At 31.1% G+C, this 15955-nt stretch overlaps 1 protein-coding gene across 1 annotated transcript in view; it reads right to left on the bottom strand.

The window, feature by feature from the left end:
* Nucleotides 1-3692: 3692 nt before the first annotated feature.
* LOC126886916 (pleckstrin homology domain-containing family A member 8) overlaps nucleotides 3693-15955 on the bottom strand; it is a 31418-nt gene continuing 19155 nt past the window's right edge. Inside the window, exon 2 of the mRNA XM_050654077.1 lies at nucleotides 3693-4176. Coding sequence (XP_050510034.1) covers nucleotides 3843-4176 — 334 coding nt within the window. The 3' untranslated portion in view covers nucleotides 3693-3842. The remainder of the gene's footprint in view (nucleotides 4177-15955) is intronic.

The raw sequence follows: 15955 nt of genomic DNA, 5'->3' as shown, positions 1-15955 counted from the left end.
GTAAATCTTTGAAACACACTCAGTGATCAAAAGATCTAAGTTATTGGTTTACCGACCAAACGTAACTAAATCAAACAAATGAAATAGAGAATGTGGAAAAATCCCCTTACGAACAATTCACACATCCACCATTTCAGGTTGGGAAAAATTTCTTGAATAGAATCAAAGATCCAAACACCTGTTCTTCGAAACCTGTTTTTCCCAACCTGAAATGGTGGATGTGTGAATTGTTCGTAAGGGGATTTTTCCACATTCTCTATTTCATTTGTTTGATTTAGTTACGTTTGGTCGGTAAACCAATAACTTAGATCTTTTGATCACTGAGTGTGTTTCAAAGATTTACATCTTTTGTTTTTTTGTTTTCCAAACATATATTTTACTTATAGTAATTAGGGAATTAAAACGTGAGGCTGTCATGGTCAGATTATGCGGCGTAGATATACGCTCCTGCTATGTCTGGGTCTCGAATGTTGTTTTTTGATGGAATGTGTCTAAAGATATTCAACCTCTCATCTTTATTGATAAGCCTAGAGAGGTTGAAGAGGGCGAAACACATTTCGAAGAACAGGTGTTTGGATCTTTGATTCTATTCAAGAAATTTTTCCCAACCTGAAATGGTGGATGTGTGAATTGTTCGTAAGGGGATTTTTCCACATTCTCTATTTCATTTGTTTGATTTAGTTACGTTTGGTCGGTAAACCAATAACTTAGATCTTTTGATCACTGAGTGTGTTTCAAAGATTTACATCTTTTGTTTTTTTGTTTTTCAAACATATATTTTACTTATAGTAATTAGGGAATTAAAACGTGAGGCCTTCATGGTCAGATTATGCGGCGTAGATATACGCTCCTGCTATGTCTGGGTCTCGAATGTTGTTTTTTGATGGAATGTGTCTAAAGATATTCAACCTCTCATCTTTATTGATAAGCCCAGAGAGGTTGAAGAGGGCGAAACACATTTCGAAGAACAGGTGTTTGGATCTTTGATTCTATTCAAGAAATTTTTCCCAACCTGAAATGGTGGATGTGTGAATTGTTCGTAAGGGGATTTTTCCACATTCTCTATTTCATTTGTTTGATTTAGTTACGTTTGGTCGGTAAACCAATAACTTAGATCTTTTGATCACTGAGTGTGTTTCAAAGATTTACATCTTTTGTTTATATATATATATAAATATATATATATATATATATATATATATATATATATATATATATATATATATATATATATATATAAAAATGCGAAACACATTTTTAAGAACAGGTGTTTGGATCTTTGATTCTATTCAAGAAATTTTTCCCAACCTGAAATGGTGGATGTGTGAATTGTTCGTAAGGGGATTTTTCCACATTCTCTATTTCATTTGTTTGATTTAGTTACGTTTGGTCGGTAAACCAATAACTTAGATCTTTTGATCACTGAGTGTGTTTCAAAGATTTACATCTTTTGTTTTTTTTTTGTTTTTCAAACATATATTTTACTTATAGTAATTAGGGAATTAAAACGTGAGGCTGTCATGGTCAGATTATGCGGCGTAGATATACGCTCCTGCTATGTCTGGGTCTCGAATGTTGTTTTTTGATGGAATGTGTCTAAAGATATTCAACCTCTCATCTTTATTGATAAGCCCAGAGAGGTTGAAGAGAGCGAAACACATTTCGAAGAACAGGTGTTTGGATCTTTGATTCTATTCAAGAAATTTTTCCCAACCTGAAATGGTGGATGTGTGAATTGTTCGTAAGGGGATTTTTCCACATTCTCTATTTCATTTGTTTGATATATATATATATATATATATATATATATATATATATATATATAACAAGGCTGAAATATTGGGGTAGCAGCAATCTCAAAGAAAACTCTTTATAATAGTTCCAAGCTTTATATATATATATATATATATATATATATATATATATATATATATATATATATATATATATATATATACATATATATATATATATATATATATATATATATATATATATATATATTTATATATAACAAGGTTGTATTCTTGGGGAATTCAGCAAATTTTATGTGAAAGAAAACACTTTTTACTTGATCCAAGCTTTCGTAAACTTTAATGAATCGTTTACATCATCAGGGTAGACTGTAATAAAAAACGATGGTAGTTTTTTTTGGTATAGGACCTTATAAATTAATATACTCACAGTAAGTTGTGGTTGTTCACAAAAAGGTGTTGTAAAAAAGTTAATTAAAATCATAAAATGTCTCTTGAAGTTTAAAAAGTGATGGTTAAAATATTTTTTTACATTGATAACTACAATTGTTTTTTAAATTGTAAACAGTTTTTTAAAAAACAAAATATCACAGAATACATATATACTATGACAGATCGGATTACACAAGTAAATAACAGGCAGGAAATATTAGAATGATTTGTTTTTAAATTTTTAAATTTTAAATTTTTAAATAATAATCATTCTAATATTTCCTGCCTGTTATTTACTTGTGTAATCCGATCTGTCATAGTATATATGTATTCTGTGATATTTTGTTTTTTAAAAAACTGTTTACAATTTAAAAAACAATTGTAGTTATCAATGTAAAAAAATATTTTAACCATCACTTTTTAAACTTCAAGAGACATTTTATGATTTTAATTAACTTTTTTACAACACCTTTTTGTGAACAACCACAACTTACTGTGAGTATATTAATTTATAAGGTCCTATACCAAAAAAAACTACCATCGTTTTTTATTACAGTCTACCCTGATGATGTAAACGATTCATTAAAGTTTACGAAAGCTTGGATCAAGTAAAAAGTGTTTTCTTTCACATAAAATTTGCTGAATTCCCCAAGAATACAACCTTGTTATATAACATTGTCAGCAAAGACTTCCCTTCTGGTCTCATTTATATATTTATATATATATATATATATATATATATATATATAAATATATAAAATATATATAAAAAAGACAAAAGTTCAAAGTGTTTCACTTCTAATCAGCCCAAAACACATTGACTGCATTCCCCAAAATTATTCTTTTTGTATTATTAACAGTCACTACATATTAATAATCATATATATATATATATATATATATATTGTGGGCCAAAATAGACTGCATCCTCAAGAATCACTGCTTGATATTTGAATATACAGTCAAGAATACCATAATCTTATATATATATATATATATATATATATATATATTTATATATATATATATATTTATATATATATATATATATATATATATATATATATATATATATATATATATAGTGGTTTGAATATTTATATATATAATTGAATATTTTCATGGCCACCTAATAAAATTTCACGTAATTTTTGTTGCAATCAATCAGCTTGCTAAGATGGATTCAGGTCTGGCATTGTCGAATAAGATGTTAAAATGACACTTATGCCTGGATGAACCAACAGATTTTAAGCTTAAGACATGCCTTAAGCTCAGCTTACGAAACATACGCGTTGCACCATTGAGTCTTAAATCAAGTTTAAGCTTGCCACAATGGATTGCAACGTGCAACGATTGATTGGTGCAACCAGGCATTAATTCCGCACCATTCGTGTTTTCTTGATGTTATTAAACAAATCATTTAATACATTCTGTAAATAGTACGCCCAGTTCAGCACTGTTTTTGTAAGTTAAATTAATAGTAAGGGAGAAAAGAATCAAAGAATATATTTTTGTTTCCTCTTAGAGGAAGTCCTGACAGCAATAAATTTTTTATTGAAAGAAATAGAATCAATACAAAAATTATATCGACAATCAGGTAATAAACTTCATAGAAAATTAAAAAACAACAATTTTAAAATTAAAAACACAACAAATCTATGCATTAGTGGGAATTTCCAATCCATGACTATAGTAGAATTCGTTTAGCCTTTGAATAGTTGCCGAAAAATTTTGGATATATACTTCCATATCTCTTATAACAATATGCTCATGATTGTCTTTTTCCAGAGCCAAAGTGAACATTAACTGTTTTCTATTGGGCATAAAACGAGACAGAATATTAAACAATTGAACTCCAAGCCATCCGTGGTGAGATTTTAATGTGGTGGTATATGCCTTCTTGAGAAGTGGGCCAAAATCATACGAGGGCTTTTCTGATTGACTATCTTCCAATATCATTGTGAAAAATGTCGAAAGGAAATGTAGTCCTCTGAAAAAGAAAAAAATATTACTCCGTTACTTTGAAGGTTTCTAAAATATTTTTTTTCTACGAGCGTGCAAAAATGTCTACTTTCGCGAACGCGTTTTAGTTTAGAAAGTTTTACTTTTCCGCACTGAATTTAGATATTTTAATATTAGTCCTGTCGCCAGGGGGGGTACAACGGCCTTCTTAATTCAGATGGACTTACCCAAGTTTTTTTTATGTATTTTGACCCGTAGAACACGAATTTTTTGGGTAACAGTTGATCCGGATGTCGATAAGATTGTTATAAACAAAGAAGTTGAGGAATTACATAACAGCGATTTCTCGCAAAACAAAACATTTTTTTGTATTTTTTGGGTCATTCTAACCAAAAAATGTTCCTACAAGTTTTTTCGTAGGATGCATAGTTTTCGAGATAAACGCGGTTGAACTTTCAAAAAATGGAAAAATTGCAATTTTTGAACCCGAAGAACGTTTGAATAAAAAATAAAATAGCAATTCTGCTTACCGCCTTTAAAAGTTTAAGTCAAATTATATCTGTTTTGAATATTTGTATTGCTACAAATTTATTTTTTGATTGTTAAAAAAAGCTATAAACACATACTGTTTCCCGTGCCTAATACATGCGTTTTATTGCATGCTACTTAGAAATAGCCCCGCTTGCACTTTTTCCTCCTCTACGTACTCGTTCGATTTTAAATGAGAAATCATTGAAACATCACTCAAGCACTAGTTGTTTATAGCTTTGTTTTAACAATAAAATAATACATTTTTGGCAATACAAATAATTAAAACCGATATAATTTGACTTGAACTTTCGAATGCGGTAAGCAGAATTGCTATTTTATTTTTTAATCAAAAGTTTTTCGGGTTCAAAAATTCCAATTTTTCGATTTTTTGAAAGTTCAACCTCGTTTATCTCGGAAACTATGCATCCTACGAAAAAATTTGTAGGAACATTTTTTGGTTAAAATGGCCCAAAAAATACAAAAAAATGTTTTGTTTTGCGAGAAATCGCTGTTATGTGATTCCTCAACTTCTTGGTTTATAACAATCTTATCGACATCCGGATCAACTGTTACCCAAAAAATTCGTGTTCTACAGGTCAAAATACATAAAAAAAACTTGGGTAAGTCCATCTGAATACAGGAGGCCGTTGTACCCCCCCTGGCGACAGGACTATATGGCCCTAAAATAATTATAATACATGCAATAAACTAATATTTAGATATTATTTACTAATTTATTTCAAATGTACCTTATTGTATTCTACTCTGGGTAATTAGCAAAATACAAGGAAAAGTTATTTACCAGCAATTTTATTGCTGGAATCGAATCTTATGATTATATATACAGTAAAACCTCCGTTAACCGAAATAATTGGGGGGAGGCCGTTTCGGATAACAAGAATTTCGGTTAAAAATAACATTGTTTTTGGTATTCTTCTTGTATCAAATTACATAGTATTCTTGGTCAAAGTTGGCATTAAAAAATACTATGAAGTGATTTCGTAATGTGTTGTATATTTAATAGGGTTTTTTAGTTGTATGAAAGCAATGTTGACGATGTTGACAAATTTACATCGAATTGGTTCCGTTTTGCTATAAAAATTTACTTTTTGTTGACGAATGTTAGCCGTTTCGGTTAAAAAGGTTTCGGTTAACGGAGTTTTTACTGTATTAATAATATAGGTATGCAAAGTCCGCAGATAGTGTGCTACTTTTTTTATAAACCAAATGGCGCCCGAAAATCGTGTTTTTTTTTCAATTTTTGCTCTATAACTCCAAAGATTTTAACTTTACACCAAAAACACCCAAATAAAAATTACCCGTAATTAAATTCTGCATAGAAACGTGTTTTCCTTGATTTACTTCGACGAAAATTTTCCCCGAAAAATGCGGGTTTTTCCAACAAAATCTTTAATTTTCAACTAAAATTTTAGATAAGTAATTGTTTATCAATAATTAAATAACTTGGTAATATAAAAGCTCTTTTTGTATAGATAATAACTCCAGAAGCCCATGGAAATTGAATGAGAAAATGCATTTTTTAACGTATACCGATTTTGAACTTTGAGATTACATTTTCTCCAACCTAATTTTTGATTGGAATTTTGCTGTTTTAGGCAATTTTCACTAGTAATATCGATAGTTTTTATTATAATAATATATGTTATGAGTATTTTAAAGATATGAAAATTGGTGCGGAGAAAGAGGACAAAAATAAAAAGGTGATGGTTCGAAAATTATGATCCTATTGTTTATATCTTTGCCGTAAATGCCGGTCAACTTTGACCGATTGTATCTCAGGAACCATTCATCACAATTAAACGTTTTTTCTTTTAAAAGAAGCGTCCTGCCACTTTTTTTCCAATACCGTTTTCATGATTTAATTTAATTTAATATTTCCCGATATATTCGGGGCCGCTTAAATAGTTCAATTTCAATTCTGTAAAGTACCGGGTGTCCCAATAAGAATGGCTCTCGGCCATATCTCAGGAACCGTTTACAGTGGAGCTTTGAAATAAAAAATTTTATAACAAAAGTTGCCTCAGGAAAAGCCTGGAAATTATTTTCATAATTGTGGGTCCACCGCTAGAGGGCGTAATTGAATATCAAAAATTAAAAAATCTAAATTTTACAAAATTTTCCTAATGAAGGGGCACTGGAAATTCGATTATTGTATTCTTCATAAAATTCTGCGCATATTTGATTTAACAAGTTTAACTCTACTTTTGCAAATAAGAGGTGGGGGTGAGTGGGAACCTTGTTATGAAAAAATGGCTGTAAGTCCGGTTCTGCTAAATCAAATTTTGAAAACTGGGTCTTGTTGAAGACAGACCTTTTTCTTCAATGTAAGCGTGATAATTTTGAACCATCCTAATAAGTAATAAGCCAGCTGAGAGGCGTTATTTAATTTTTTTCAGAAATCTAGTTTTCTTTGGAAAATATTAAATACAAGTATGCATTTTTAATCATACTTTATAAAATTGGATTAAATTAGCAATAGAATAGCGAAAACCGCATGTCGATACCTTTTTTATATCTCAAGATATCTCGAGAAACGTGTAAATTTTATACATAACTGTTACTATCACCGGTAAACTAAGTTAATGAAAAGTAGTGTGCTGTGGAAAAAAACAAAATAACATTTTCCAGATGTCAACGTATAAAAATATAATTGATTAAAACAACAATATAAAGAGAAACAATACTATTAAAATTAAATATAACAAAGAACAAAAAGAACTACTTAGTAACGACCTAAATATTCAAATTGTTGCCCATCATACACTACTCTAGAATACATTAAACAGAGAGTACTAAACGCCATTCAAAGCATATCGAGAGCAGAAATTGAGACTGCTGTTCAATCTACTCTTGAAAGAGTAAATGTTTGCAACGAAAATGATGGGCAACAATTTGAACATTTATGTCATCACTAAATAGTTGTTTTTAGTTCTTTGTAATAGGGCTTTTCAACGCTTCTCATTTGTTTCGAGCCTCTGTCATATGCCGTATAATCCGTGTATAATATTAATATACGAGATATGAACGAGGCTCGAAACAAATGAGAAGCGTTGAAAAGACCTAATATACGTTGACAGCTGGAAAATGTTTCTTTGTTGTTTCCATAGCACACTACTTTTCCTAAACTTCGTTTACCGGTGACAGTAATAGTTATGTTTTTAAATTTACACGTTTTGTAAAATATCTCGAGATAGAAAAAAGGTATTAACATGCGGTTTTCGCTATTCTGTTGCTAATTTTGTCTAATTTTGTAATATGGTATTATAAATGCATGTTTGCATTTAATATTTTCCAAAGAAAACTAGATTTCTGAAAAAAATTAAATAACGCCTTCTAGCTGGCATATTACTCAGTAAGTTGGTTCGAAATCATAACTTTTACATTGACGAAAAAGATCTGTCTTCAACAAGACCAAGTTTGCAGAATTTGATTAAGCAGAACCGGACTCACAGCCAGTTTTTCATAACAAGGTTCCCACTCACCCCCACCTCTTGTTTCCAAAGGTAGACCTAAACTTGTGAAATAAAATATGCGTAGAATTTTATGAAGAATACTACGATCGGATTTCCAGTGCCCCTTCATTAGGAAAATTTTGTAAAATTTAGATTTTTAAATTTTTGATATTCAATTACTCCCTCTAGCGGTGGTTCCACAATTATGAAAATAATTTCCAGGCTTTTCCTGAGGCAACTTTTGTTATAAAATTTTTTATTTCAAAGCTCTACTATAAACGGTTCCTGAGATATGGCCGAGAGCCATTCTTATTGGGACACCCGGTACATTTAGATAGGTACAGTGTCTTTTTATACAAAAATCATAGTTATTCTTATGTATCATAATTATTGTGGGTATTATAGCGACCGTAAATTTTTAATTAACAATTCAATTGTTGCTAAACTGTTCATTCAATTTCCATCGGCTTTTGGAATTATAATCTATACGAAAAGATCTTTTATATTGCCAAGTTGTTTAATTATTGATAAACAATTACTTATCTAAAATTTTAGTTGAAAATTAAAGATTTTGTTGGAAAAACCCGCATTTTCCGAGGAAAATTTTTGTCGAAGTAAATCGGAAAAAACACGGCTCTATGCAGAATTTAATTATGGTGAATTTTTATTTGAGTGTTTTTGGTGTAAAGTTAACATCTTTGGAGTTATAAAGCAAATATTGAAATAAACACGATTTTCGGGCGCCATTTTGTTTATAAAAAAAGTAGCACACTATCTGCGGACTTTGCATACCTATATTAATAATATATACAATCATAAGATTCGATTCCAGCAATAAAATTGCTGGTAAATAACTTTTCCCAAAAATGGCCTATTCTCCGATAACCTGCCCAGACTATTCAGGTTTTAATGAAATTAACGCAACAATTCGATGAAATAAAATTATTTTGACATAATATTCGAAAGTCAAATCAGTAGACAATAACAGTGGTTTTGAAGCGTCGTCATGGACACCAATATCGTCGTCATGCTAACCGATTATGCTGAAAGTTTGATTTTGACAACCTTGTCAAAGAATTAATTTGTGTATGTATTTTCATATTAATTAAATTAATTGATTAAAATTTGGTCATTTTTTAAAGACTCGTAGAAAAAATATTGTTCCTAACTCTTGCAGAAAGTCACTTTTCCGCACTCGACTGCTTGCCAACTCCCGCTTTGCGTCGTTCGGCAAACTGCAGTCGCGTGCGGAAAAGTATGGCTTTCTGCACTTGTTAGGAAAATAACTATTTTATTTAGCTCCATTTAATTTACAATATATGTTATCACTCATAACAATAAGTCAATTTTATGACAAATATTAGAAAATGACATGTAGGAATTCTCTCCAGTGAGAGGCTTCCTTTAAGTTATAATTAACAAAGCTAATAATGATTTGGTATAAGTAATAAGTAACTTTGATATAAGTTAATAATAATAATGTAATGTACGTGTTTAACTTATTTCTATTTAAATCTATTTATTAAGTCTGTAGGCTTAAAACGCTTCAGGCGACGCACCTCGTCGTTTACATTAAACAGTTCGCACACTAAGTCATTAGAGTGAGCACTAGTTTTGTTTTTGTGTTTTTCACTGTACTTTCTGACTTCAGTTGTTATGGATTTAATTTGGAGGTCTTTTCTATTATGTTGTTTGAAACATACCACGGAGCATTGGTTATAATTCGAAGAATTTTGTTGTGGAATCTTTGTACGATTTCTAAGTTTGAATTACTGAATGCCATACGTCCATGGTCCATATTAGCTTGAGTACAGCTTTATATATTAAGATCTTATTTGTTAGATTTAATTGTGATTTCCTGCTAATAAGCCAGTAAAGTTGTCTTAGTTTGAGTCCCAATTTTTTTCGTTTTGTAAATATATGTGTTCTCCAGGTTAATATTCTGTCAAGATGTAAACCTAAATATTTGACTTCATTTCTCTGACTAATCAATTGATTATTTAATAACACTGCTGGACATATACCTCTTCTTAGTATAAATGTAACATGGATTGATTTGGTCTCATTAACTCGAATTTTCCATTTTTTTTAACCATGCTTGGATATTATTAAAGCTGGCTTGTAAGTTCCTTGAGGCAGTTACTGGATCATGATGTGAGGCGAGTATTGCAATGTCATCTGCGAAGGTTGCTGTTATTGTAGTTCTTGAGGTTGGTAGATCTACAGTAAAAAGCTGGTACAGCATTGGTCCTAACACGCTGCCTTGCGGTACTTCTGATTTTATTTGGTGTAATTCTGAATATTCTGAATGATATTTAACTGAAAAGAATCTGTCAGATGGGTAAGAATTTCGAAGTTCATAATACGGATGAGGCAATATGTTTTTCAGTTTATAGAGTAGACCTTTGTGCCAGACTTTATCGAAAGCTTGGCTTATATCAAGAAACGCTGCTGAGCAATATCGCTTATGGTAGGGGAGCAAAGTATGCTAAATAAGGAGTCACTCGAGCGCTGCAGAGACCTATTGGGTTGTGATTATTAGGCCCTAAAACCAAAAAAGTTAAGTAAAATTTTCCATTTTAGTGGGGACTTGCCATTTTTTAATTTAATTTTCCATTTCCAACAATCGTTTTTTACGATTATAGCGCCATCTATCCATAATTCGAAAAAATGTTTGGAATAAAAGTTGCTTATTTTTACGTAAAGAATTCAAATCTGCAATAAAAATTTGGGGCTCCTATTTAAGATTTTAAAGTAACCCTCACCCCACCTCCTTGGGGGCTCGTGTTTGGTACCATTCGATAGATTTTTGAAAAATATTGAGTATGTGTGTATTTTGCCGTTTTTCGATCTGATGTTTATTTTGCGAAATATCGCGGGATTTGTAATTAAAATTTTAAATTTACCCCCCACCCCTCTCCGTGGGGTCATGTTTGATATCATTCGATAGATTTTTGAAAAATATTGAAAACGTAGTTTTTAGTTTTTCGATCTTCAATTCGTGAAATATTCGCTTTTTTTTTGTAAAACTTTTTGACTCGCCCATTTCCTTACGCCCCTCTCAAATCGTCAGATTTTTGAAATATACACTCTTTTGCATGTACTTAACTTACCTTATCTTAATCTGACAATTTCGATTATTTTTAAGGATAGATTTTTTTTTCGGGCCCCCCTTAACGAACTCCCCTGTGTTACGAGCCAATATATGGTAGAGGTACATCTGCAGAGTACCAGGTTTCTCCCTATATGAAAATCTGACGCGCTCGAGTAACTGCAAAAATCCCCGCTTGGGCTCCCCTACCATTATTTTCAAAGTCGTTGCTGATATGTTTTACTAATCTATGGACTTGCTTCATGGTTCCATGTTCTTGTCTAAAACCAAACTGATGTGCTGGTATGAGGTTTTTGCTATCTAATATTGGCTTGATGCGTTTCATTATTAATTTTTCCAGTACTTTGGAAAGCACGGACAGTAAACTGATTAGCCTATATGATGTTAATTCTTCTAGTTTTTTCCTGGTTTTGGGATCATAATTATAATAGCCATTTTCAGTTGTTGCGGAAAATAATTTAATCTTATTATTGCCATAAGAATTTGTAATATTGCCCTTATTCCTTTCTTTGTTAGTTTTTGTAGTATCCTGCCCGTTATCAGATCACAACCAGGAGCTTTTTTAGGAGCAATTTCTTTCATTATTACATCCTTAACTTCATTGAACTTGAATTTCAGTATGAGCAGCTCTATTTGGCAAGGTTCATTTAGTACTCTATTTATTTCCTCCAATTCTTTACGTGTTGATTCCAAGCTGTTTGGTTGAAAGACTTGTGAGAGATAGCCACCAAAGGCATCTGCCTTCTCCATGTTATTTCTTGCTCATTTGTATATGTTTTTTCTTCTTGGTGGTATTGGTGTCTGAGAACTTTTTAGTTTTCTTGTTGCTTTCCATAGTGAGTAGTCGGTAGCTTCTGTTGGTGTAAGCTCTTCTAAGTATGAAGTAAAAGACGGACGTACTCTCAATCATATATAAAATGTTCCCTCAAAAATTTTACAAAAAACAAAGTAAAAAATTGATTCTTGAACTAAAAACCAATACAGTTAAATAAATTAAATGCAGTGGTCCTAACCAATCTTAAATTCCCACATTATTTGTTGTATCGTCTTGTGTCCTGTGTGTTTTGTTTTATTTTAATTTTGATGTGAATTTACTTATTTATTTATTGACGAATTTTAGAACACAATGTAGGTATACCCCCAAAATATAATTTATTACTATTCATTTCTTTTATCTGATTCAATAGTTTATTAATATTTCTTCACTGCTTATATCATTAAAACATAGTCTCAATTTACAATCAATTACTTTCAACTGAATTTTAATTCCTATCTTTTCTTTCTACTCTAATTCTCCACCCCTTAAATTTATATCTGTTTCATGTACCTACATTGCTGTCTATCAATTCACATTTATTACTGTTTTTATTATATGACTGCTAATTTAATATTTTAGCTACAACTTTCAAGCTTTCCGATTGGTCATCCCTTATACGACCACTACTCATCTCATTAAAACATCAAGAAGTACTGACCTTAACAATTTAGGTTACAGCTGCACATCCCCATCTAACATACATATTAAACAGACAACGACACCCAATTTGGGCGTCGAAACGTTAATAAAATTATTTTCTTCAATTTAATTGTGGCTTATTTCCCATATAAATAGTTAATAATAAAATTTTATTGCTAACACTTTTAGTTCTTGCAGATAGGACCTTGTGTACTTAAGTTGAATATTTTTATGTCAGTTAGAACTTTCTTAACTTATCAACATTGTGTAATTCTCGCAGATAGGACCTTGTAAAATTTTATTGTTAACTTATAAACACTTTTAGTTCTTGCAGATAGGACCTTGTGTACTTAAGTTGACTATTTTTATGTCAGTTAGTACTTTCTTAACTTATCAACATTGTGTAATTCTCGCAGGTAGGACCTTGTAAAATTCGTATTTCGGCCACCTGTTAATATATGTCGGTGCTAGTATCATATTAAGGTGAAGAACATGAAATAGAACCACGTTACATAAAAATCTCAGTTTAGACAGAAATGGCAGATAGAACCTTGTTATACTGATGCAAATATGAAAATTAATACAGAGAAAACAAAAACAATGATAATTTCAAATACGAGGAAGACACACGCAATAGAATTAGACGGGAAACAACTAGAGCAAGTGGAATATTTTAAATACCTAGGAGTAATAATCGAATCAAATGGTAAACAAGACATGGAAATAAACGAGAGAATGGGACGAACAGGAAGCTTATTTAACACTATGAAAACAACATTTTTTGGGAAAAAAGGGATACCGGAAAAAGTAAAAACGGCAGTCGTTAAATCAGTAGTTAGACCAACAATCATGTATAGCAGCGAGACATGGACATTGACGGGGAGACAAAAATCCAGAGTCAATGCTATGGAAATGAGGTTCCTGAGGAAAATAGCAAACAGAAAAAGGACAGACAAAATACGAAACGAAACAATTAGACAAAACCTAAAACTAGAACCAATCAATGAAAAAATAGTAGAAGGACAACTTAGATGGTTCGGGCACGTGTGTAGAATGTCGAACGAGAGGCTAACAAAACGAGTGTTCGAAACGAGAGTGCAGGGGAAAAACAAAAGAGGGAGACCAAGAGTTATGTGGGTAGATGAAATCAGGAAAGAAGTCGAGAAGAAGGGATTGACATTGGAAAGTGCAAGAAACCTAGCGCAAGATCGGAAAGCATGGAGACTACAATGCCAAACTCAACTCCACCAGCCTTACACCTAAAGGTAGAAAGGCTTAGGACTAAGTAAGTAAGTATACTGATGCAACGCAATCCCGATCTCAGGTACTCAGGTCTATGCGAATACGCCATAAATAACAGCAGACATCAACGCCTTTATTACAAAGACCTTTATTACAAAATACCTACAGTTAATTTTTTTTCTTTCCGTAATCATTATCCTTATTTGTACATAAAAAGTACAGTAATAAATACAATTAGTACAGGGTAATAAGGTTTTTTCCATGGCAGTTCAACAGCCAGGGCACTGAAGCATTTTTTCGACAGGTAATACCTATAAGAACAAATTGTAACTATTTCCTGCGTATGATCTGGCGGCCATTTATATTTATAAATAATTTAGTGTCAAAAAACGGTATTTTTTTTTCAAATTAATGGAAAACAGTAAGACTTATGGTTTTCTTAGTACAAACATCTTCGAGAGAATGGGAAAATCTTTAAAATGGCGTATTACATACAAAGTTAAATACACTCATTTATTGTTAATATAATTGCGAAAAAAGGTCGAAATTTCAAAAAAAATAATTTTGCAATAACTATTGCAAAAATAAATGTACAGCTTTGAAATTTTTGTCAAATGAGGGTTCTCTGGTGCTTAATATGTGACAAAAATTTCAAAGCGATTTATTCAAATGCATTTTTTATTCACTTTTTCTAATCCAATTTGAAAGCTTAATTCATGCTCTTTCATTTGACACCTGTAGAATGGTTCTAACGTCATTTGTTTCTGACTTATGTTATTGCAAAAAAAGCTCTTTGGGATAAACAATTTGAATAAAATTTAAACAATTGAATAAATCGCTTTGAAATTTTTGTCACATACATATTAAGCACGAAAGAACCCTTATTTGACAAAAATTTCAAAGCTGTACACTTATTTTTACAATAGTTATTGCGAAATTATTTTTTTTTTAATTTCGACCTTTTTTTATAAATATATGAGTGTATTAAACTTTGTAATACGCCATTTGAGAGCTTTTTTCATTCTGTCGAAGATGTCTGTATTAAGAAAACTATAAGTGTTACTGTTTTCCACTAATTTGAAAAAAAAAGGAACAAAGGCCGTTTTTGACACAAAATTGTTTATAAATAAAAATGGCCGCCAGATCCTACGCAGGAAACAGTTTAAATTTTTTCTTATAAGTATTACCTGTCCAAAAAACGCTTCAGTACCCTGGCTGTTAAAGTGTCACGAACAGGGTATATTTTTGTCTTATCCTGGCCTAAATATGTTTATTATAAAGATAGTAATATAAATGGTAATTACACGCATGCTTCTTAATTATTATTCATTGAATATTTCCGTGCTTAATATATAATTGTTGTCAAGGCTAACATATTAAACAGATGATCTAAACTAAAATCCGTGACTTTGCAAAGGTTTTCTAAACATTAAAAATATTTTGATCATTAAAATTCAATTTCAAATATACAAAAACGATAGTTATGATAGTGTAAACATTTCGCTTAAAACCAAATGTTAGCTAATTTGTAGGTACCTACGAATATTTCTTATCCATGAGATGTAAATTTAAATTATAACCTGTTAACAAATATTAGGCTTTAGTACTATACGGACAACCATTGGTTTTTACCTAATGTTTTTCTTACCCCCCTAACTAGGGCTTCCAATCCCGCAGCCTGAGTTCAATCTCGGTATTTGCGGGACTACGAATTTTCAATCCCGCGGGATCTCGGTATTTGCGAGATCCCGCATATTGAAAATAGTCATATGTATTTATATATGGCCCAAAAAATCAATTAATCAACTAACCCCACATTTATTTAGGTATTCAGAGATCAATCAAATTACACCGTTTATTCTTCATAAAAAAAGTAACAAATACTGAAAAAATAAAAAATCTATCTTCAAAAATACACCTACAAAATTTTAAAAATCAGCCCATTAAAAAAACACATTTTCAACTGAAAATTGATATAGTTTAAAAATGAATA

This window comes from Diabrotica virgifera, chromosome 6, assembly GCF_917563875.1.
Source record: "Diabrotica virgifera virgifera chromosome 6, PGI_DIABVI_V3a".
Classification (NCBI taxonomy): Eukaryota; Metazoa; Arthropoda; class Insecta; order Coleoptera; family Chrysomelidae; genus Diabrotica; species Diabrotica virgifera.
This window is presented reverse-complemented; position numbering and strand designations above follow the sequence as displayed.